At 46.7% G+C, this 25,909-nt stretch overlaps 1 protein-coding gene across 3 annotated transcripts in view; it reads right to left on the reverse strand.

Moving 5' to 3' along the window:
• HMGA1 (high mobility group AT-hook 1) overlaps nucleotides 1–25,909 on the reverse strand; it is a 101,823-nt gene that overhangs the window by 45,508 nt on the left and 30,406 nt on the right. For all 3 annotated transcript variants that reach the window (XM_073575597.1, XM_073575596.1, XM_073575598.1), the window contains exons 4-5: nucleotides 25,109–25,204; nucleotides 3,086–3,124 (exon numbers count right to left, since the gene is read on the reverse strand). In XM_073575597.1, coding sequence (XP_073431698.1) covers nucleotides 3,086–3,124; nucleotides 25,109–25,204 — 135 coding nt within the window. The remainder of the gene's footprint in view (nucleotides 1–3,085; nucleotides 3,125–25,108; nucleotides 25,205–25,909) is intronic.

Consider the following 25,909-nt stretch of genomic DNA (forward strand, 5'->3'; position numbering starts at 1 on the left):
TGTACGGAACACAGCCGTGCGCGTACGAGGTGTACGGAGCAGAGCCGTGCGCGTACGAGGTGTACGGAGCAGAGCCGTGCGCGTACGAGGTGTACAGAGCAATAGATGTGCGTGTATTTTGGCATGGGGGGCCCCCCCATTTCAAAGTTCGCACCGGGCCCATAACTTTGTTGTTACGCCACTGCCTGTCCCCGTTCCACCGCCGCGCTCTGTCTTCCGAGTTGTCTGGCTGTAACGTTCAGATCATAGGGCGCGATGACATGGTTATTGCATGCCCTCTGCCTGAACATTCACTGCAGAGAGATGGAAGTCACAGCGGCGTGCAGCGGTGGAACGGGGACAGGAGAATATCACAAGTGCTGGGGCCGAGCCAGCGGCAACACCGGCACCTGGCCCCCATAGTGCGACAGTGTCCCCGCCTGCTCAGGACACTGGCACCTTTTAGCAGCAGCATTATATGGGGCACATTTTAATATGGAGCATCTTATGGGGCCATCATTAACCTTTACGCAGTATTATATGGGGCATCTTATGGGGCTATCATCAACCTTTATGAAGCTCATCAACCTTTATGAAGCATTATATGGGGCATATTTTTGTACGGAGCATCTTATGGGACCATCATTATCCTTTGTGCAGCATTATATGGGGCATATTTTAATATGGAACATCTTATGGGGCCATCATTAACCTTTATGGAGCATTATATGGGGCATATTTTAGTATGGACCATCTAAGGCTATGTGCACACGTTGCGGATTCTGCTGTGGATCCTTAGCGTTTTTGGCTCTGTGGAACCGCCGCAGATTTAGCTGTGTTGTACAGTACCATTGTTTTCAATGGTAAAATGAAAAACAGTGTGCACATGCTGCAGATTTTTCAGCGCGGATTTGCTGTGGGTTCAAATCCGCAGCATGTCAATTCTTTGTGTGGAATCCGCAGCGGTTTCACACCTTCTCCATTGTAGAGGTGTGAAACGGCAGGGCTAAACCGCAGGCTAATCCGCAGGTCTTTTGACCTGCGGATTTTTCCAAATCCGCGTGGAAAAATCGGCAGCACCTTTCACTACGTGTGCACATAGCCTTATGGGGCCCATCATGAACTGTATGGAACATTATATGGGGCTCCTGATTCAATATGGATATTCAAAAACATTTAACCTACTGATGTCTCAATTAGTTTTACTTTTATTAGTATTTATTTTTAATTTTTGAAATTTACCAGTAGCTGCTGCATTTCCCACCCTAGGCTTATACTCGAGTCAATAAGTTTTCCCACTTTTTTGTGGCAAAATTAGTGGTCTCGGCTTATACTCGCGTATATACGGTATTTTGTGTGACATCTCTCTCTGATTTAAGGATATAAAAATTAGAAGTTATAAAGTTGTGAAATTTTAAAAATATTCACCATATTTCCTTTTTTTTCCATAAATAAACGCAAGTCATATCGAATAAATTTTACCACTAACATGAAGTACAATATGTCACGAACAAAACAGTCTCGGAATCAGAGGGATCCATTATAGCTTTCCAGAGTTATAACCTAAAAGTGACAGTGGTCAAAATTGTAAAGTTTGGCCTGGTCATTAAGTAGCAAATTGGCTGTCACCAAGGGGTTAAATCAAATCTAGAACGCTGCTCCAAAAGGCCCCAATGTTTACACGATCCCACATGTGGACAAGACAAAGTTATTTTCCGGAGCACATGTGGGCTAACTATTTTACTGCACGTACAAATACAGAGGGTTTTTTTTTCTTTATAGGTTTTGGAGCAGAAGCTCTCCAACATTTCAAAAATGTGGTGGTTCTGGCTAGTTTGTGTGCCAAAAACTCCGCAAAAATACTAGTGTGCACATACCCTTACAGAGTAATTCTGAGTTTTATAAGCCCTGTAGAGAAAATATCTGAGCGTCTGTGTGTCAGACAGTGAACTTGACTGCAAGTGAATTTAAGTTCAAGAACTAACCCACAGGTGTAGACAGGTGTTCCACATCCCTTTGCCACTTTGCCCTTGCCTCCACAGAAAATTCTTAAAAGGGGTTATCCAGGCTTGGGCTCAAGTCTGTCAATAAGACGGCAGACTTGTGAATCCCTCACAGCATAAACAATGCAAACAGTCAGGATCTGGCGATCATGTGACTGGAAGCATGATTTGCATAGTTTTGGCCACATTCCAACTAGACATGTCTGGCTTCCCTCAATTCACTTGTATTGAGAAAGGCCACACTTTAGTCGACACGTGACTGCATCTATGCAAATCGCATACTTGCAGCCACGCACCCGCACACTCCCAAGGCCTGGAGAATCCCGACTGAACACAGTGCGCGCTGTGAGGACTCACAAGTCATGTAGGAACTGCAGACATAGAACTCCAAGCCAGGACAACCTCTTTAGATGTGAGGATAGTAATGGTTTATAAATGGCAGACATTAGGCACCTGGTTATTTCTGCAGTGGCAATGAGTCCCTGCCCCACTGTAAGGTCTCCAAAATAGGTTCTTTGTCCCCAAATGAGTTCTATAAAGTCAATCTCTCGCAAAATAAAAAATTCAGCTGCCATAGGGGTACTATGAAAAAGACTAGAGCTGCGGCATTATAATTTTAGCCAAAGTCCTTTTACCCATCACTGATGTCAGGGGACAACACCAAGTGTTTCTTAATTTGTACCACCTTCTAATCCGATTTAGAATAAAGATATTTAGCTACATGGGAGAACATACTGAAGGACAAGGACACCATTGGGCAAGCAAAAGAAAAAAAGTCGTCTGCCAGGAGGGAGTTAACAGGTTTTGACATCTGGTGAGCTGTACAGGACCAAAGCCTAATATCCTGGCTAGACATTAGTGTATGTGTTTGGTTGTCACACTAAGGTTCATTTTGCCCACCTTCATATAATGAGAGGGATGTAAGAAGTGATATTAAAAAGTAAATAGAGAATTTTGATGACGAGAAGGCATTATGTGTGAAAGCATTAAATTATTGGAGTGCTTCTTTAACACAGAAATGTCTACAGATAGAAGCTGCACACAAAGATTCAAATTTTTTAAAATAAATTTTTAAAATCTTACTGTGCTTTAAAGACACTCACCTGCTTTTTGGGTGCTTTATTTTTCCCACTTTCAGATTTCTGAAGGGAAAAGAAATACAACACAAACCTCCAATTAGTAGAGAGACTGAAGTCACACAGTACATTTGGATTTAGTTTTTAAACCTGTCGTTCTATTCATCTTGGCTATACACTTGTACAGTTTGGGTCAATATGACCTACTAATGTCTGTTAATTTTGAAATTTGGCTACTCTAAGTGTATTATTTGAATACCAGCTGCATTTAAGTATGTGAACATGATTGGTCAAAAACAAATGAAAAATAAAAAAAAGGTAAGTTTTCTAAAGAAAATAAAGCAAAGTGTTGTACAGATTCACTTATTGCTATATTCATGCATTCTTAGATTCTGCACAGAAATAACTCACATTACATGCTGTAGTAAATATTTATCTAAAGCACATTTTTATCACAGGAAGATGGACAAATGCTACATTTTTTTAGGCTGGATACTGTTTACTGTGGCTGCTGCTCCTTCACGCTGAGGTTTTAGGTTTCTTCCTATGATAGACGGCTCAATAATTGACTTTTCTAATTCTTGCAGGAAGTCTCAGTTTATGCAGTTTATTGGCATTAGGATCGGGGTTCACTTCACAGCATAAAACAAATGCATTGCAGGCAGATACTGTACATCAACGTTCTAAAATAAAACCATTGTTCACAGATTGGTTTTGCTTTTATTTGTATAAATAGCTATTAGCTGATCTTGTTTATCAACTGCTCCTTTGGTGGAATTATAATCCAATGTCATCTGTGGCTTGGTCATCTCGACTACTCACTGCATTGTCATGGTGCATCATGCGCTTCAGACTGACCGGTTTGATTTTGGGGGAAAGTAATAAACCACTGTCGTATCTCAAGTAAAATGATGAACTATAATAAATAATGATAATCTTTATATAGCACTAACATATTCCACAGCGCTTTACAGTTTGCACACATCGTTGTCCCCGATGGGGCCAAATCTAGATTCCCTATCAGTATATCTTTGGAATGTGGGAGGAAGCCCACACAAACATGGGGAGAACATACAAACTCCTTACAGATGCTGTCCTTGGTGGGATTTGAACCTAGGACCCCAGCCTTGCAAGGCTGCAGTGCTAACCACTGAGCCACCGTGCCGCCCTGAATATCTTTTACCAAACATACTTTGCGGAAGTTCAGACTTGCTTTTTCTTACAGTAGCCAGCATTGTAAGTTTTCATTTTAGCAACAGCTGCTACAGTTGGTAAGATTAAAAAAAAAAAAAAAAAAGTCACATTTTGTCCATACGTCAAATCTCAAAACGACTAGCATTCCCTGATTCTTTTCAAGTTTTTCTCCAGACTTTCCTGTATAAACCTGAAAGCTTAGGCCTCTTTCACACTTCCGTTTTTTGACATCAGTCAAAATCCGCCAATTTTCGAAAAAAAACGGATCCGCCAAAAAAAGGGGCAGATCCGTTTTCTTCCCCTATAGACTTACATTAGTGGCGGATCTTGACTGACGGTCACTAACTGCTAAAGCGGATCCGTCCAAAAACGGATCCAGTGTTATCTGTTTTTGTCACAACTCTGACGGATCCGTTTTTTTCACAACCTGGCGGATTTGGACTGACGTCAAATAACTGAAATGTGAAACAGGCCTTAGAGTGCATGAACTGCTGCTGTCACAAAATGTCCATATTTTGTTACTTTATTTTACTTGCTAAATACGGTAGGTGTATTTTTTAAATTGGTCTTAAATATTTTTCAAACAAGTATAAAGTCACAAATCATTCAGACTGCAGCACGCTACAAAGTAATTTGTGACAATTGTTTTTCACTAAAGAATACAATGTCAATATAGGATGGAAAATGAAAAAAAAAAAAAGTGCATGTCTCATGTCCAACCATGCAAATTGTCTCTTCAGAGAGGAAGAGGACTAGAACTCTAGTGCCATCTATTGGAAGTAGCAATCTTAGAAGTCAATGTTGACCCTTTAACGAGCCTTGTTACATGACTTAGGATAGAAGCCAAGCCAGAATCTCAATTTTCAGACACTGTGTTTTGTGGTACTGCCCCTCGTCAGTGCAAAGTGGGAGAAGATCTGGTTTGGCTGTGTGAGAGGCGTCTGACCGATATCCAAGAAGTATAATTTCTCCTTATGGAGAATGACATGCCAAGCATGTCAAGGTGAGGAGACTTAAAGCCGCAATGCTCATCTGGGACGCCTCTCACACAGCCAAACCAGATCTCACACTTTGCACTGATGAGGGGCAGTACCCCGAAACACAGGGTCTGCAAATTGAGATTCTGGCTTGGCTTCTATCCTAAGTCATGTAACAAGGCTCGTGCTACTTCCAATAGGTGGCACTAGAGTTCTAGTCCTCTTCCTCTTTGAAGAAAAAGTTAGCCTGTCTCCAGAGTGAAGAAGCTAATTTAAGTAAAGACAGTGGTTTGGGGGCACGTGGGTAATAAATCATTTAATTCCAAAAAGTCTAGTAAACAGTCAGTTCCAGCCGCACATGCCAAATGTTTTTCTGGTAAGTAAAAATTAGGCATTCAGCTATGGATTGCCTCAAGTTGACAAGTCAGATAGTACAAATAAAAATTAGGTAGAACAGTCATTTTTTGGTCTCTAGAGTGGATAATTTAAGATTTGGTTTGGAATTACTCCAAATAAACACACGTTTAAGACATTAAGGCTATGTGCCCACGTTGCGTGTTAAAACGCACACTGAAATCCGGACTCCTTCCCAGAAATCGCACGGTTTTTCCCCGCATAATTTAACCGCGATTCTGTTCGCGATTTTGCCGCGATTTTCTCAAGCACTTTCCAAGCGATTTGAAGCATCGCTTGGAAAGTGATTGACAGGTTGGTCACACTCGTCAAACATAGTGTTTGACAAGTGTGAGCAGCTTTTTACTATTGAGGCCGCCTATGCGGCATCAATAGTAAAAGATAAAATGTTAAAAATGATAGAAAAAAAATAAAAAATCAGGGTATATTTACCTTCCGACGTCCCGCGCTGCATTCCCGGGCCTCAGCGTTCCCAGTAATGCCTTGCGAGACCTGTGATGACGTTGGTGTCGCGTTACTATAGCGATCTCGCGAGGCCACTAGAGTCACGCAAGACTACGTCATCACTGGACCGTGCCGCAAGGCATTACTGGGAACGCTTAGGCCGGGAATGCAGAGCGGGACGTCGGAAGGTAAATATACCCCGATTTTTTATTCTTTTTTTTACAGGGGTATGGTACCCAGGGCCTGGAGGACAGTCTCCTCTCCTCCACACCGTGGGTACCAACCGCACGAGACGCTTAACTTCCCGCATGGTGGGCATAGCCACATGCGGGAAGTAAGCGATTCTCATGCATCCTATGGGTGCAGAATCGCGGCAATTCTTTGCGATTCCGCACAAAAGAATGATCATGCTGCGATTTTCTCCGCGATGCGATTCTGCCGCGGAAAAAAGCGCAGCATTAGCACAGCATGTGCGGAATGCCATAGGAATGCATGGGGGGGCGTTCTATACACGATTTTTAAACATTTTCGCAGCTTTTTCATGCCGAAAATTGCGGCAAAAACGCTTAACAATCGCATCGTGGGCACACAGCCTTAAAGAACTTAGGGACTATTACAGTGCTATTTTGCAATATAATTAAATTTAGGGGGCAGGATTGGTTTCTCTGCTCTGGCCCAGATCACAGTCATTTCCCCCACATAGAAAATTTAAGTTTTACATAAGCTAATAAGGGAAACAGTCCCTTCTGCAGGGTTTTTGAATAACAATTCCCAAATATTTAAAGTTGGGCACCACTGGTAAAGGTGATGTTTCCAGACCATCGATTACAGTATACGAGGCATAAGCGATGACTTATCCCAGTTTATAAAGAGCCCAGAGTGTTCACTAAATTTATCAATGGTAGTAGAGTATCTTTAACCTTATCCATTAAAAAAAAATCAATGTCAGCTGTGTCGTAGGTACCTGGAACGTAATTCCAGGTACCACCACCAGAGGGCGAGAAAGTGAGAAGAACAGAAGCTCACTGTAAGTGAGGACCTGCAGTAGCAGAGCTAACACCATTAGGAGGCAGTAGAGAGGTTGAACACAACGACTGACTCGTTAAGGCCTGTTTCACACATCATTTTTTTTGTGTCAGTTAAAATCTGCCAAAACGGCGGAAAGCGGATCCGTTGCAAACTGAAGTGAACGGATGCCACCGGACCGTTTTTTTTGACGGATCCGCCGAATGAAGATTTTTAAAGGAACCGCTGCCCGAGGAGAGAGAGAATTTTTTTTGCAGACCTCAAATATTGCTAAAAACAAGTTCATAAATCATTTAGAAACAATACTAACGTTTTAACTCCGGATGAGTTCAGAAATCAGTTTTGTGGAATAACCACAATTTTTATATACAGCTTTCATGCGTCTTGGCACGCTTTCTACCAGTCTTTCACACTGCTTTTGGGTGACCTTATGCCAATCCTGGTATAAAAAATTAAGCAGTTCTTTGTTTGATGGCTTGTGACTACTCATCTTCCTCTTGATTACATTCCAGAGGTTTTCAATGGGGTTCAGGTCTGGAGTTTGGGCTGGCCATGACAGGGATTTGATGTGGTGGTCCTTCATCCACACACTGACTGACCTAGCTGTGTGGCATGGCGCATTGTCCTGCTGGAAAGAACAGTCCTCAGAGTTGGGGAACATTGCCTGAGCAGAAGGAATCAATTGTTTTTCCAGGATAACCTTGTATGCGGCTTGATTCATACGTCCTTCGCAAAGATTAACCTGCCCAATTCCAGCCTTGCTGAAGCATACCCAGATCGTTACAGATCCTCTACCAAATTTCACAGTGGGTGCAAGACACTGTGGCTTGTATGCCTTTCCAAGTCTCCTTCTAACCATTAGATGACCAGGTGTTGGGCAAAGCTGAAAATTAGACTCAGAAGATTACCTTACTCCAGTCCTCTATGGTCCAATCCTTATGGTCTTTGGCAAACTTCAGCCTGGCTCTCCTTTGTTTCTCATTGATCAAAGGCTTTTTTCTACCTTTACATGGCTTGAGCCCTGCCTCTAGGAGCCTGTTACGAACTGTTCTGGCCATGCACGTCTCCCCAGCTGCCATTTGCCATTCCTTTTGTAGGTCACGATGTCATCCTGCGGATGCAGAGCGACATTCGAATAAGATGACGGTCATACCGATCAGTGGAGAGTCGTTTTCGCCCTCTGCCGATCTGTAGCTTCGTTGTCCCCAATGTCTGCTGCTTGACCTTGTTTTAATGGACTGCCGTCTTAGAAATTTTAGTGATGGAGGCAACATGATGCTCACTGTATCCCTCTGCCAGGGCAGTTTCTAGGGAATTTTGCCAACAGGGCAAACATCGAAAAAGAGCCCCCCTCCCCCCCCCGAACATTAACATGCTGAATACTTTAGATAAACTTAGATAAACGTGTCTTACCTTTGCATCAATCCAATCCTCGAAGGCATCACCCCCCCCCCCCCCGATATTACACACAAAGACAGCAGGCTAAGCCCCACAGTATCCTCAAAAAAATAAAATAAATACATCACTGAAGTAATAATATCCCTTAATTAGCCCCTATGGTAATAATATCCCCCATCCTGACCCTGTGTGTCTCATTCCTGACTTCAGCCATATTCTCTCTCATCCTGCCCTCATGAGTATCCATTCTGCCCCCATATAATCTCCCGATCCTGCCCCGTCTACATCGTATCCATCCTGCCCCATGATCCTGCACCATGTGTCTCCCATCCTGCCCCGTGTCTCACATTCTGCCCCGTCCTGTGTCTCACTTTCAGATTCTGCCCCCTCCTGTGTCTTACTGTCACATTCTGCCCCCGTGCCTCACTGTCACATTCTGCCCCCTCCTGTGTCTCACTGTCATATTCTGCCCCTCCTTTGTCTTACTGTCACATTCTGCCCCCTCCTGTGTCTCACTGTCACATTCTGCCCCTCCTGTGTCTCACTGTCACATTCTGCCCTCTCCTGTCTCCTACTTTCACATTCTGCCCCTTCCTGTGTCTTACTGTCACATTCTGCCCCTGTGCCTCACATTCTGCCCCCTCCTGCGTCTCACTGTCACATTCTGCCCCCTCCTGTGTCTTACTGTCACATTCTGCCCCCTCTTGTGTCTCACTGTCACATTCTGCCCCCTCCTGTGTCTTACTGTCACATTCTGCCCCATGTCCATTCTGCCCCAATGTCTCACATTCTGCCCCCTCCTGTGTCATTACTGTCACATTCTACCCCCTCCTGTGTCTCACTGTCACATTCTGCCCCCTCCTGTGTCTTACTGTCACATTCTGCCCCATGTCCATTCTGCCCCATATCTCACATTTTGCCCCCTCCTGTGTCATTACTGTCACATTCTGCCCCCTCCTGTGTCTCACTGTCACATTCTGCCCCCATGTCTCACATTCTGCCCCCATGTCTCGCATTCTGCCCCCATGTCTCGCATTCTGCCCCCTCCTGTGTCTCGCATTCTGCCCCCTCCTGTGTCTCACTGTCACATTCTGCCCCCTGCTGTGTCTTACTGTCACATTCTGCCCCCATGTCTTGCATTCTGCCCCCCATGTCTCACTTTCTGCCCCCTCCTGTGTCTCACTGTCACATTCTGCCCCATCCTGTCTTACTGGCACATTCTGCCCCCATGTCTGCATTCTGCCCCCATCATATCTGCATTCTGCCCCCATGTCTTGCATCCTGCCCCCTCATGTCTGCATTCTGCCCCCATGTCTTGCATTCTGCCCCCATGTCTCGCATTCTGCCCCCTCCTGTGTCTCACTGTCATATTCTGCCCCCATGTCTCGCATTCTGCCCCCATGTCTCGCATTCTGCCCCCTCCTGTCTCACTGTCACATTCTGCCCCCTGCTGTGTCTTACTGTCCCATTTTGCCCCCATGTCTTGCATTCTGCCCCATGTCTCACTTTCTGCATCCTCCTGTGTCTCACTGTCACATTCTGCCCCATCCTGTCTTACTGGCACATTCTGCCCCCATGTCTGCCTTCTGCCCCCATGTCTTGCATTCTGCCCCCATGTCTGCATTCTGCCCCCATGTCTTGCATTCTGCCCCCATGTCTTGCATTCTGCCCCCATCATGTCTTGCAATCTGCCCCCATCATGTCTTGCAATCTGCCCCCATCATGTCTTGCAATCTGCCCCCATCATGTCTTGCAATCTGCCCCCATCATGTCTTGCAATCTGCCCCCATCATGTCTTGCAATCTGCCCCCATCATGTCTTGCAATCTGCCCCCATCATGTCTTACATTTTGCCCCATCATGTCTTGCATTCTGCCCCCATCATGTCTTGCAATCTGCCCCCATCATGTCTTGCAATCTGCCCCCATCATGTCTTGCATTCTGCCCCCATCATGTCTTACATTCTGCCCCATCATGTCTTGCATTCTGCCCCCATCATGTCTTGCATTCTGCCCCCATCATGTCTTGCATTCTGCCCCCATCATGTCTTGCATTCTGCCCCCATCATGTCTTGCATTCTGCCCCCATCATGTCTTGCATTCTGTCCCCATCATGTCTTGCATTCTGTCCCCATCATGTCTTGCATTCTGTCCCCATCATGTCTTGCATTTTGCCCCCATCATGTCTTGCATTCTGCCCCCATCATGTCTTGCATTCTGCCCCATCATGTCTTGCATTCTGCCCCATCATGTCTGCATTCTGCCCCCATTATATCTGCATTCTGCCCCCATCATGTCTTGCATTCTGCCCCCATGTCTTGCATTCTGCCCCCATCATGTCTTGCATTCTGCACCCATCATGTCTTGCATTCTGCCACCATCATGTCTTGCATTCTGCCATATCTGCATTCTGCCCCATCATGTCTTGCATTCTGCCCCCATCATGTCTTGCATTCTGCCATCATATCTGCATTCTGCCCCATCATGTCTTGCATTCTGCCACCATCATGTCTTGCATTCTGCCACCATCATGTCTTGCATTCTGCCATCATATCTGCATTCTGCCCCATCATGTCTTGCATTCTGCCATCATATCTGCATTCTGCCCCATCATGTCTTGCATTCTGCCCCATCATGTCTTGCATTCTGCCCCATCATATCTGCATTCTGCCACCATCATGTCTTGCATTCTGCCACCATCATGTCATGCATTCTGCCATCATATCTGCGTTCTGCCCCATCATGTCTTGCATTCTGCCACCATCATGTCTTGCATTCTGCCATCATATCTGCATTCTGCACCATCATGTCTTGCATTCTGCCTCAATCATGTCGTGCATTCTGCCCCATGTCTTGCATTCTGCTCCCATCATGTCTGCATTCTGCCCCCATCAAGTCTTGCATTCTGTCCCCATCATGTCCAGCATTCTGCCCCCATCATGTCCAGCATTCTGCCCCCATCATGTCTTGCATTCTGCCCCCATCATGTCTTGCATTCTGCCCCATCATGTCTTGCATTCTGCCCCCATCATGTCCAGCATTCTGCCCCCATTATGTCTTGCATTCTGCCCCATGTCTTGCATTCTGCTCCCATCATATCTGCATTCTGCCCCATCATGTCTGCATTCTGCCCCCATCATGTCTTGCATTCTGCCCCCATCATGTCTTGCATTCTGCCCCATCATGTCTGCATTCTGCCCCATCATGTCTGCATTCTGCCCCATCATGTCTGCATTCTGCCCCATTTCTCCATATTTGCCCCTGTATGTCTCCAGTCCTGCCCCCGAGTCTCCATTCTGCCAGGGAAACATATTGCCCCTTTCAATAATAAAATAAAATAAAAACTTTTTTCTTACCTGACCGCGCTCCTGCGTTGAAGTTGGAGCTGCTGAGCTGAAAGGACCAGTGGTGACGTCATTGTCATGTGATCAGGGGGCGGGCTGATCAATGGTGAAGGACTGTGGTAATGATGACGTCACCACTGATCCTTCAGCTCTTCTGTACCTCTGATGTCGGATGTGTGCGCTGCAGGCCCGGCTGCAGCGCACACTTGGGGCCCGCCTGGCGTCCCATGACATGCAGCACTTGGGGCCCGATGACTGTAAGCACAGGAGCGGGGCCCCTGATCTGTGGGGCCCCCTTCTGTACTGCTGTTCATCGGGCCCCATACAGCAGAAAGGGCTGTCATGCCCTGATGGCGGCCCTGGGCAGGCGCCCCCTGGCTTGGGTGGCGCCCCGGGCAATCGCACCCCCGTCCCCCCCTAAAAACGGCCCTGCCCTCTGCTAGTAAAGCCAGAATTGAGCCCTTCTTTCCTCACTCAAGACTTTTCTTTTCAACTCCTTTGGAATGGTTAAAAGTTATTTTTCATTCCTATTACTTTTGGGATATTACTAGCACTTGTTTTGCCATCCAGCTTGTCCTATTGCAAGAGGATTGTGGACACCACAGCAGGGTTTTTTATACTTTCCTTCGTTAAATAGGATTTGGTTCAGGTGATCACCTAATCAGAAGCACATGAAGTAGAATGAGGTGTACTCTGGTTGGAGTTCAACTGACACTGGAATGGAATGCTGTATGTATGAGCCTAAGGTTCAGACTATAAAAAGCTGGGTATACACCAAGAAGTGTTCACATGTGAGGGCTGGTCAAGGACTGATACGATCCATAATTAATTTCTCCTCCCCTCAGGAAAACAGATGATACCTTTTTATAATGTTTCTGTCTAGTTATTTATCCCTTTTTATTTTATTAATTATTTATTTTATTAATTTACTGTTTTGCATATTTGTGTGTCCTTTTATTTTAACCCCTTAATGACAGTAGCTTTTTTCGGTTTTGCGTTTTTGTTTTTCGCTCCCCTTCTTCCCAGAGCCATAACTTTATTTTTCCATCAATATGGTCATGTGTACATTTGAAAGACCTCATTGGTTTTAGCATGTCGTGTACTCGAAAATGGGAAACAAATTCCAAGTGCAGTGAAATTGCAAAAAAAAGTGCAATCTTCAAGCTTTTTATTTGGCTTTTTTGCTATGTTCACTAAATGCTAAAACTGAGCTGCCATTATGAATCTCCAGGTCATTACGAGTTCATAGACCCCAAACATGTCAAGGTTCTTTTTTTATCTAAGTGGTGAAAAAAAAATCCAAAGTTTGCCCCAAAACAAAAAAAAAATTGCGCCACTTTCCGATACCCGTAAGGCTTATTTTTTGTATGCTGAGCTGATGTTTTTAAGGATACCATTTATGTGCAGATACGATCTTTTGATCATCCGTTATTGAATTTTAATGCAATGTTGTGGCGGCCAAAAAACCCCATAATTCTGGCATTTAGATTCTTCCGCTACGCCGTTTTAACGATCGGGTTAACACTTTTTGTTATTGATAGATCGGGCGATTCTGAATGCGGCGATACCTAATGTATGTGTGATTTTTTTTGTTGTTGTTTTATTTTGAACGGGGCGAAAGGGGGGGGTGATTTTAACTTTATTTTTTTCATACTTTTTAAAACTTTTTTTTTAATTTTGGCATGCTTCAATATCCTCCATGGGAGACTAGAAGCTGCCACAACTTAATTGGCTCTGCTACATATAGGCGATGAGCAGATCGCCTATATGTAGCAGAATTACAGCATCACTATAAGCGCCGACCATCGGGTGGCGCTCATAGCAATCCGGCAGCAACCACCTCTGGTTGTTATGCCAACACATAACCCGATCATGTGACGGGGGTCGGCGATGCAAGCATTTCCGGCCCGGCGGCCGGAAGCGCTTGTTAAGGCTATGTATCCACGTTGTAGAAGTGCTGCGGAAATTTCTGCAACATTTCCGCCCTCCCGCCACGGGTAAAACGCATGCGAATTCGCATGCGTTTTTCCCACGGAAAACAAAGAGTTTTTTGCTTTGCGAATGCTTGTGCATTCCAAGCAAAAGGCATCGCTTGGAAATGTGATATATAGGATGTTAAAATAAAAAAAATAAAAATATTGTTATTCTCACCTTCCGACGGCCCCCGATCTGCTCTGCGGCGCTCCCGGCATCTTCCGATCCCAGTAATGCTAAGCGCGACGTCATCAGCGGTCATTCGTGCAAAGCAGTACTGGCACCAGAAGATTCCGGGAGTGTGGTGACAGGCAGGAAGGACTTCGGGGGTCGACGGAGGGTGATTATATATTTTTTTTTTATTCTATTTTTTACAGGATTATGGTACCCAGGGCCTGGAGGACAGTCTCCTCTCCCCCAGGCCCTGGGTACCATCCGCACATGATCCGCTTGCTTTGCACATGGTGGGCATAGCCACATGCGGAAAGTAAGCGGATCAATGCATTCCTATGGGTACGGAATCGCCGCGATTCCGCAAAAAGAATGGGCATGCTGCGGATTCTTCCGCTATGCGGTTCCGCAGTGGAAAAATCCGCATTAGCAGAGCATTGCGGAATCCCATAGGATTGCATGGGATGCGTTTTCACGGCGATTCCACTGCGGAAAAATGCCACGCAAAAAAACCCAACAAAAAACGTGTGCACACAGCCTAAATGCCGCTGTCAGCGTTTGGCAGCAGCATTTAACTAGTTAATAGACGCGAGTGGATCGCGATTCCACCTGCGCCTATTGCAGGCACATGTCAGCTGTTCAAAACAGTTGACATGTCCCGGCTTTGATGCGGGCTCACCGCCGGAGCCCTCATCAAAGTGGGGGTACTGCCATTGGATGTACTATTGCGTCCAATGGCAGCAAGGGGTTTTAAAATATTTATTGTAAGCACTGTATATGTTTACATTAAAGCTTAAAATCTTTAATAAGTTTGACCTTGTATGCTCTGAAAGAAACCAATAGCCCTTCAGAGTGTTTAACCCTTTGATTGTCTGACCGCAAAATTTTGGAGACCCCTCACCCCATGTGTTTGAGTGGTGGCAGCAAGTTGAGAAATCAGGGTGTTTTGAATGTGTCAGGGTGGGATTTATGCTCACTTTATAGCCTAAAACAGATGTTGAGAGCTGCATTGACAGATGGGAGATAAATTAATCCATGCAGGCCACACTCCAGGTCACGTACTGAGAAGTGTGTGACACCCCGCAATCTTTAACCCCGTAAGCCCCAAGGGTGGTTTGCACATTCATGACCGGGCCAATTTTTACAATTCTGACCACTGTCCCTTTATGAGGTAATAACTCTGAAACGCTTCCATGGATCCCGGTGATTCTGACAGTTTTCTCGTGACATATTGTACTTCATGTTAGTGGTAAAATTTCATTCAAATAACTTGCGTTTATTTGTGAAAAAAATGGAAATTTGGCAAAAATTTTGAAAATTTCGCAAATTTTCCAACTTTGAATTTTTATGCCCTTAAATCACAGAGATACGGCACACAAAAAACTTGATAAGTAACATTTCCCACATGTTTACATCAGCACAATTTTGGAACCAAAATTTTTTTTCGTTAGGAAGTTATAAGGGTTAAAAATTGACCAGCGATTTCTCATTTTTGCAACACCATTTTATTTTTACGGACCACATCACATTTGAAGCCACTTTGAGGGGTCTATATGATAGAAAATACCCAAAAGTGACACCATTCTAAAAACTGCACCCCTCAAGGTGCTCATAACCACAATGCGCAATTTTGCTGCGAAAACGCAAAAAAACAGCATCCCATGCAATCCTATGAGATTCCACAATGCTGTGCAAATGCTGCGGATTTTCCCGCGGTGGAATCGCATAGCGGAAAAATATGCAGCATGCTCATTAATTTTGCGGAATCACGGCGATTCCGCCCACATAGGAATGCATTGTTCTGCTTACTTTTCGCATGTGGCTGTGCCCACCATACGAAAAGTAAGCAGAACATTTGTGGATGGTACCCAGGGGGTGGAGGAGAGGACACTCTCCTCCAGGCTCTGGGTACCATATCCCTGTAAAAAATAGAATTTAAAAAAAAAAAAAAAAAAAATCGGGTTATATTCACCTTCCGGCGTCCCGCACAGCCTTACCAATGCTCCCGCCAACTCCCGTTCCCAGTAATGCCTTGCGGCAAGGAACTGTGATGACGTAGCGGTCTCGCGAGACCGCTACAGTATCGCGAGACCGCTACAGTTTCGCGAGACCGCTACATCATCAAAGGTCTCGCAAGGCGTTACTGGGAACGGGAGCATCGCAATGATCGGGAACGCTGCGCGGGACGTCGGAAGGTGAGAAAAAACACGATTCTTTATTTTTTTTTAACTATTTTTAATATTAGATCTTTTTACTACTGATGCTGCATAGGCAGCCTCAACAGTAAAAGGTTGGTCACACTAGTCAAACACTGTGTTTGACGAGTGTGACCCACCTGTCAATCAGTTCTCTAAGCGATGCTACAGATTGCTTGGAAAACGCTAGCATTCTGCAAGCTAATTACGCTTGCAAATTGTTAGTTTTTCCGTGGGAAAATCGATGGAATTTAAAATGCGGTCTTCCCGCGGAATGGAATTCCGGAATTCCCGCGGTAACTTCCGCAGGAGTTCCGCAACGTGTGCACTTAGCCTTAAAGTGGGCTCTCATCACTACAAAAATGCCAAATACGGACACTAACTGTGGTCTCTCGTTTACACACACTGTGGGGCTCAAAAGGGAGGGGGGCATTAGGATTTGGGAGCACAAAATTCTCTGGATTTGTTTTGGGGGCAAGGAGCCATAACACTTTTCCATAGCCTTTGTACTACCAGCAACATGGAATCCCCCTATATTTCCATTGACAGATGAAGGATTCGAGTGGGGACTTTTTTGTAGACTGAGTTGAAGCTTTTACTGGGATTATATTAAATAACATTTTGGATCACATTTATACGGCGCTCTACGCTGGGCACTTACATTGGAGTTTCCATCTAAGTCTCAGAGTGACTCGATTTAAATGAAACTCCCGAGAGATCCATTCACTATAATGAGGCATCAGAGTGACTGGACTCAGTTCGGCCTCTGTTTAGCAGTGTCCAAAAGTGGTCGACCACACTTATGGGCATGCTTAAAAAGAGGGACACCACTGGATCATAATCCAGTGCCTATATCTGTCTTATCGGGAATCTTCAGCCAGGGATTCCATCTGAATCACGTATTTCAGAGATTTACATGGAAACCCAGATGTAAGCACTCAGCGTAGAGCGCATGATATATCTGAGCCGGACCGTACTGCAATCTTTGGGAATGAACAAGTCACGTAGTCATGCGGGAGCTTGTTTTAGCAGGAAAACATGACATTTTTATTTGTATCATTTTCGAGAACATGATTTTTATCAAGCCATTCATGTGGTAAAAATAAGGCAGCTTTATTCTTCGGGGCAGTATGATTTCCGCGATACCACTTTATGTTTTGGCTCTTTACGATCTATTTTACAGGAAACAATTGTTTCTGCACCACTTTATTCTGAGAGCTATAACTTTATGCATCAACGGAGCTGTAAGGTGGTTTAAGTATTGCAGCTATACCATATTTAAACTTGACTTTTTGATAGCTTTTATTCGACGGTACGGTGAAAAAGTTGGAATCTTTTTGCTACTTTTTTCTCTCTCCCCCGGTGTTCACTGAAGTGGGTTAACTAGTGGGACAGTTTTACAAGTCAGGTCGTTCCGAACGTGGCATTACTAATTGTATACTTTTGTTTATTTTTCCTTTTACATAAATATTTGTAGTTATTGCCTTAAAATGTTCCTTTGTTCTTCATCTTGGTGATTTTTTTTTTTAGATTATTTTTTAGTTTGCTTTTTTTAATTACATCCCAGTGTCATGAACTGGGGGTGTGGCATTGCCCCCAGTTGTCAAGGATTTACTATATCCCATAATTGTCACAAATTAACTATTTATTAGTGGTCGTGGGTTCTATAACCACCCACAACTTTTGTTTCCACCTTCAGTTCTGGAACTTGCAGCTCTCTGGGGCCCCCCTTACCCTCAGCTCAGTCAAGGAACTACACCTAGGATAAGTCGTCGCCAGAAAGGCTGCCTTGCCATGTACTGGCTATTGGGCACTCTGCAGTGAGGGTGGTAGGTATGTCCCCAGACCCAGGGTGGGTAATACACACATAAAATCTCCATTCTGTCACTGCCAGAGTCTCCCAAATCCCCAGAACACTGTGCTGCCACCAGCTCCTCGTTCTACATTAAACTCAATATCAGGTCAGGAGCCAACCCACACGGTAGCGTAATTAGCGCGGAGGTGGTGGCGGTACGTTATAGAGCAAGGAGAAACAAAACTAGTAAATTTATAGATTTACTTCAGAAAGGATAGGCAGTGTTTACAAAAATATAAAAGATGTTACAAAAAGACAAGATATGTCTTTTCCTGGCTGACATCACTGGGTGGGAGGAGCTAGAGAATATACTCCTTTAGAAAGTTACTAAAAAAAAACAAACTTATAAGTGCCATAATTCTGGCTGCGAGGCTCCCAGAGTGACGACAGGAGTATTATGTCTTCTTACAAAATTATCTTTCATTTAAGACCACGCATCATATATCTAGGTATTACTGTGAAGCATATACCCGCTTATCGATTTCTGGTGGGCTCCAAAGCTTCAAAACCCACCTGTGGATAGCTCTAACCACGCAGTTTCTAAAAATATAAGTTTCCTGCATCTATGAATATTCTGTGTTACTGTAGTTGATCCTAAATATACAATGAACCATGTGCTTTTAAACAAAGCCCGAGTTTGCTGGTCATAAGCCACATTCCCAAGGGGTGGGGTGGGGGGGAGTGGCATTGAAATACCCACAGGTAGAGAGACTGCAGCTATGTGCCATTCCAACAGGAAGAAAGAGGGAGAGGGGCAGAGGGGGCTGCAGCTTGAGAGGCTCAGTGTTAGAATACACGAACCAACTTGAGGTAGGAGCACCAGGGATCTGTATGTGTAACTAAAATAATAGGAAAAACAGGATTTTTGGGTTGCTTACCATAAAATCTGTTTCTCGGAGCCTTCAATGGGGGACACAGAGACCATGGGTGTATGCTGCTGCCACTAGGAGGCTGACACTATGCACAAAAAAAGGTTAGCTCCTCCTCCGCAGTGTACACCCCACCGACCGGCAGGAAATTCCTCAGTTAGTGAGAAAGCAGTTGGAGAAGTAACAGAATAGATTGAAAAACAGAACAGACATCTCAACTGTAAATAACCAACAAACATAAGAACAGGAGTTGTAGAACATGGGAGGGTGCTGCGTCCCCCAATGAAGGCTCCGAGAAACAGATTTTACGGTAAGCAACTCAAAAATCCTGTTTTCTTTATCGCTTCATTGGGGGACACAGAGACCATGGGACGTCCCAAAGTAGTCCCTGGGGAGGGAGAACAAACTTTCATCAGGCTAGCGGACTCACCACCGTTGCCTGCAGGATCCTTCTACCTAGGCTGGCATCCGCCGAAGCGTAGGTGTGGACTTTGTAGAATTTCACAAACGTGTGAACCGATGACCAGGTTGCAGCTTTGCAAAGCTGCAGCGCGGAAGCTCTGTGGCGCACCGCCCAGTAGGCACCCACTGCCCGGGTAGAGTGATCTCTAATTCCTGGAGGGGCCAATCGATGTTTGACCCGGTAGGCCTCCAAAATTGCCGAGCTGATCCAGTGAGCAATAGTAGCTTTGGAGGCCGGCTGACCTTTCCGCGCCCCATCTGGAATGATGAAGAGAGTCTGTCTTCCGCTAAGGAGTCGTCCTAGCTAGGTAGACCTTCATTGCCCTGACCAAGTCCAGCTTGTTCAAGGAGCGCTCCAGAGGGTGAGTTGGACACGGACAAAAGGACGGGAGAACAATATCCTCATTCAGGTGGAAAGTGGACACCACTTTAGGAAGGAAAGAGGGCGGAGGCCGCAGAACTACCTTGTCCTGGTGGAGTACCAAGAAACGAGAGCGGCAAGAGAGGGCCGCCAATTCCGACACGCGCTGAATGGAGGTGATGGCTACTAGGAAGGCTACTTTCCATGAAAGGAGAGATAGGGAAAATTCCCTGAGAGGTTCAAAGGGAGGACCTTGCAGAACCTCGAGAACCAGATTAAGATCCCAAGAATCTACGGGCGCTCGGTACGGAGGAGCCGTATGAGCCACTCCTTGAAGGAAGGTTTTGACCTGAGGACAGGAGGCCAACGTCTTCTGAAATAAAATAGACAGCGCCGAAACCTGACCTTTTAAAGAGCTGAGGGCAAGGCCTGGATCAAGCCCTGCCTGAAGAAACGCCAGGACAGAAGGGAGCGAAAAACGCATGGGCGGAATGTCGTTGGCCTCGCACCAAGCAAAATAGGCCTTCCAAGTACGGTAATAAATTTTGGAAGACGATGGCTTTCTGGCCTGGATCATGATATGAATAACTCGATCCGAAAAGCCTGATCGTTTCAAAACCTCGGTCTCAACAGCCACGCCGTTAAATTGAGCGGCCGAGAATTGGGGTGGCAAATCGGACCTCACAGCAGATCTGCCCTGTCTGGAAGCTTCCAGGGGGCGTCCGCGAGAAGGTTGACGATGTCCGCAAACCAAGACCTTCTGGGCCAATTCGGGGCGATGAGGATGACTGGAATTCCTTCCGCCTTGATTTTCTTCAACAGCCTGGGAAGAAGAGGCAGGGGAGGGAACAGGTAGGGGAGCTCGAACTGCGACCAAGGAATGGCCAGAGCGTCGGCGCCCACTGCAAGAGGATCTTGAGCCCTGGATACAAACTGTGGGACTTTCCTGTTAAACCGAGAAGCTAGCAGATCTACGTCCCGGCTTCCCCAACGACGGCAAAGCTGAAGAAATACCTCCGGATGTAGGGACCACTCTCCCGCCGCGAGACCCTCACGGCTGAGAAAATCGGCGGCCCAGTTGTCCACGCCGGGAATGTGCACCGCGGATATTGCCGGGACTGAAACCTCTGCCCAATGAAGAATCTTGGACACTTCTGCCAGGGCTGAGACACTCCGTGTCCCCCCCCTGGCGGTTGACATATGCCACCGCTGTGGCATTGTCTGTCTGAATCCGGATAGGCAGGCCCCTGAGAAGTCTATCCCAGTGAACGAGAGACAGATAAATCGCTCGTATCTCGAGGACGTTGATCGGCAGGGCTGACTCCTGAGTCGACCATTCACCCTGAACAGTGTGATTGCGGAATACTGCCCCCCAGCCGAGGAGGCTGGCATCCGTTGTCACAATCTGCCAGTGAATGGGAAGGAATGACCGTCCTAGGGAGATGAGAGGAGACGTCAGCCACCAATTGAGGGACTTCTTGACCCGGTATGAAAGACGAAATGGGCGATCCAGGGAAAGAACAGGCCTGTTCCACCGAGAAAGGATGGCGTGTTGGAGAGGTCTGGAGTGAAATTGGGCAAAGGGAACCGCCTCTATCGCCACCACCATCTTTCCCAGGACTTTCATGGTTGTCCGGAGAGATGGATGTACGATCTGCAGCGATCGTACATCCCGCTGCAGTGAGACAATCTTCTCTTGTGGGAGAAAAACCCTCGATCGACGAGTGTCGAACTATAGACCCAGAAACACAAGATGTTGTGTCGGAACAAGGCAGGACTTCTTTTTGCTGATGAGCCACTCGAAATTGGACAGGATGTCGAGGACGATGGTAAGACTTTGGCGAGCTTGATGAAAGGATGGAGCTTTGATCAGAATGTCGTCGAGGTACGGAAAAAGAACAAGACCTCTGAGTCTCAACAAGGCCATCAACACCGCCATGATCTTTGTAAATACTCTGGGTGCGGTGGCGAGACCGAACGGCAGTGCAACGAACTGGTAATGTTCCTGGCGAATCGCGAAACGCAGGAATTTCTGATGCCCGGAGAATATGGGAACATGTAGATAGGCATCTTGAATGTCTATTGAACACATGAACTCCTGCGTCTCCATGGAAGCGATTACCGACCGAAGAGACTCCATTCGGAAATGACGCAGTCGGACTCTCTTGTTGAGAAACTTGAGGTCCAAGATGGGGCAAACTGTACCGCCTTTTTTCGGCACCACAAACAGGTTTGAATAAAACCCTGTGAAACGTTCTGATTCCGGAACGGGCACAATCACTCCGGAACTGAGGAGAGAGGCAATGGACGCAAAGAACCCCGGAACTAAGGCAGGATCTTCGAAGAAACGATCCCGGGGACGAGAAACAAACTCTATCTTGTATCCTGATGATACAACTTCCCTGACCCAAGCGTCCTCTACTGAGGCAAGCCAGACGTCTCTGAAGAAAATGAGTCGACCTCTCAATTGGGAAGGACACTCGGGAGTTCGTTGATAGTCATGCTGATGTAGACCGTCCAGATCTGGACCTGGAGGATCTGCCCTGGGAGGAGTGAGATTGCCAGGAGGGAGTGGGTCTGAAAGACACCTTCTTTCTATCCTGGCGTGCCTGCGCTCTCTGTTGGTTAGAGAAGTTGTCTGCCGTATTGAAGCAGCGGAAAGTCCGAAAGGTCCGAAACTGACGTCTTAGCGGAGGTCTGCGAGGCTTGGACTGAGGTAGGAGGGAACTTGTGCCTTCAGTGGCGTCCTTAATAATCTGGTCCAGCTGGGATCCAAAGAGACGCGTTTCCTGAAAAGGCAGATTGGTAAGGAACTTTTTTGAAGACAGATCCGCCTGCCAAGCCTTGAGCCAAATTGTACGTCGGATTGCCACCACATTGCTTGATGCTTGAACTGCGCAAGACGCGGCATCCAAGGAGGCAGAGAGCAGATAATCACCTGCATGGGAGATCTGGTTGGCCAGTTCGGCCAATTGCTCTGGTTGGGCCTTATCTAGGATGTCCTTGCGGAGATCCTCTGCCCAAGTGGCTATGGCTTTCGCTACCCAAGATGAAGAGAAGGCTGGGCTTAGCACCGCTGCAGCCGCTTCGAATGTTGACTTTGCTAAAGATTCTATAATTCTATCATTAGAATCCTTTAGTGACGCCACACCTGAAATCGGGAGGACCGTGTTGTTAGAAAGTCTGGACACGGGTGCGTCTACCGAGGGGGAAGCAGACCAGTTGTCGGTAAGTTCTTTGGCAAACGGGTACAGCACGCCGAGGCGCTTCCCTCTCTGAAAGCGCCTGGTCGGATTTTCTCTCTTTCCCTGGTAAGGATCTTGCCAAACTCAGAGTGGGAGGCGAAGACCCTGGAAGGTGTTTCTGCCCGTCTGAACGAAACCTCCTGTTCTGAGGATTTCGCACGGGAGTCTGAGATTTCGAAGGTGTGGTTAATCGCAGCAATGAGGTTCTGTACCGTAACCTTCATGTCCGCGTCCTGGTCCGAAACCAGCTCTAAGATCTCTTCGGATGACACATCTGAGAACGCTTCACCTGACTCGGGTGAGGAGGCACGGGAGGTCGACTGCTGGGAAGGACTATGTGGGGATGGGAGGCTAGGAGAGGATCCCGGCCGGAGATCCTGTCTGGGCCTTTTGCGGCTTCTGCTGGCTGGCTCAGATGGAGCTTTATGTGACCTGCTGGACCCTGAAGAGGTGTCCAGGGGAAACTTATCAAGGACGGCTACTAGGGACAGAGACACCCTGGTGAAGTCTGCCACAGATTGTGAAAGAGACGAAGCCCAACCAGGAATGGGGGGTTCGCTTTCACGTGGCGCAATAGATGGCTCCTGGACGGGGTCATGCTGAATGGGATTGCTGCAGTCCAGGCAGAGGGGAGTAGGCTGACCTGAGGGAAGTTTGCGATTGCAAGAGGAGCATGCGAAGAACTGGACTAGAGAGCCCGTGGGGGCCGGCGGATGGCCACGCTCAGCCTTAGAGTTAGGCATAATGAAGGAAGAAAAGAAGGACCCTGAAGAAATGCCGGAAGGTTGGGGGACAGAAAGGCAGAGGAGGGTGTCAGTCTGCAGTTGCAGAACTACTCACGGTCCGGTGTCCCCAAAGCGATGTACCAGGCTCGTGAAAATTGCAGGGCCCCAGCAGGGGGTAACTGACATCCGTTTTTCGTCTCCGGCCGACAGGCTGCAAAGATGGCGGCAGCCTGAGGTGAAGGAAAAAGCGCGGTTCAGGAGGGACAAGAAGAAAGGCGGAGCTAGCCGCCTGAACCAAGGGAAACCGCCCCCCTACCCAGCCACAGGTCAAGAGAGGCGGTGGGAGAGCCTAGGAACGGGCAGGAGCGCAGCCAGCCTATGTGAGTGAACGGGGGGGCGTGGCCGCGACGAGCGCGAAGGCCCAAAATGAAGCCGGGACTACTGTAAATTTGAGACGGCGGCCGCCTGTCAGCACGGGGCGGCGCGGAAGTCCCGCAACGCTGCCGCGGCCACCCACAAAGACGCCGCCAGAACCGTGCTCTAAGATGAAGCCCCCGATGAATACAGGCGTGGGGGGACAATGCCCGCACTGCAGCCTGGGCCTAGATGAAATGTGGCGACCGTCGGGACGTGCGGGCAGCGTATAAGAACCTGCGGCGCTGCCTTTACGCCGCTCCATAAAAGGTACCTTCTTTATCCAATGCTGTCTGTAATCTTTCCCGTGTCCGCGCCTCGTCCGACCGACAGGCTCTGGTGGGCGAGTGGGTGGGAGGCGGGGGGCAAGGACCATCCGTTGCTGGCACGCACCTGTGCTGAGCTTCTGGTCTGCAAGGAGACCTATGAGGACACGGGGTGGCAGTACACGCCATACTCATAGCCTCTTTGTGGGAGTACAGTTGTGACTCTTCACACTGTATCCCTCCGGAAACCTGAAAAGGAACGACGCACATCGATGTAGATATGGGTCTAATGAAAGACCCGTGTCCACCTCCTACTGACACTAAGCTAAACTGAGGAATTTCCTGCCGGTCGGTGGGGTGTACACTGCGGAGGAGGAGCTAACCTTTTTTTGTGCATAGTGTCAGCCTCCTAGTGGCAGCAGCATACACCCATGGTCTCTGTGTCCCCCAATGAAGCGATAGAGAAAACTTCATATTTCCTGACACCCAGGATGGAACATAAGCTTTCCCTGCCCTGATAGGGCATCAGATCAGCGTCTCGCAGACAGGGAAGTGACACATCAGCTCCTGCTGGCAGTAGAAGCTTGCAGGCCACCCTTCCCTTTGTGATCCAGTGGCAGTGTCTGAAAAAATAGTGACCTTTGAATAAAAGTTCTGAGATAAGACATGCAAGTTCTATACATGGATAAAGTGGTGATCCACCTAGTTTTATACCCACCTTACTATTTGCAGTTTGTTGGTTTGCCTTTCCCTTCTTTGTACTGCCTTTAGGACGACCACGTGGACGCTTTGTAGTAGGAGAACCACTTGGCTCCTGCACACAGATTTTAAACATTTAGACACTAGTTGCTTGAAATTATGCATCATGTAAAACGATTCACAGTTGCCCGACAATGAAGTGCACAATTCTGCAATCCAATGCAGAAAAGCCAAATACTAGTCTACTTGTACAAAAAGAAATTAGTAACTCAACCCATGACCATTAGTGCCAGAAAGTAGGGTTATTCTCACCATTAGATGTGGAGGTCAAACAGGGACATCTTAGAAGAAAATCTATGCGATCACTTATGTTTGTGTTTTGCATAATTCGCTACCTAAAATTATTATATTGCCAGTGACTGCTGTTTAAGAATAAGTGGTGAATTTCTATAAACTGTATTCTGTTACAGCATATTTACCTTCTCTACATTGAGGCTGTGTACACACGTCCGGAATTCCCGTGGATTTTATGCGTTTTATTGCCGTGAAAACGCGGCGAAAACACTTAAAAAAATGCATAAAATAAGCAGTCCATTGAATTCAATGGCATTCCGCACATGCTGTGTTAATGCTGCGTACTTTTCCGCGGCAAAAATCGCATCCCGGAAAAATACACAGCAGGCTCATTCTTTGTGCGGAATCATGGGAATTCCGTGCACATAGGAATGCATTGTTCCGCTTACTTTCCGCATGTGGCTATGGAAAATGTGCGGATGGTACCCACGGTCTGGAGGAGAGGAGACTGTCCTCCAGGCCCTAG

The sequence above is a fragment of the Dendrobates tinctorius genome, unplaced genomic scaffold (assembly GCF_039654945.1).
Source record: "Dendrobates tinctorius isolate UK_male_01 unplaced genomic scaffold, ASM3965494v1 ptg000045l, whole genome shotgun sequence".
Taxonomy (NCBI): domain Eukaryota; kingdom Metazoa; phylum Chordata; class Amphibia; order Anura; family Dendrobatidae; genus Dendrobates; species Dendrobates tinctorius.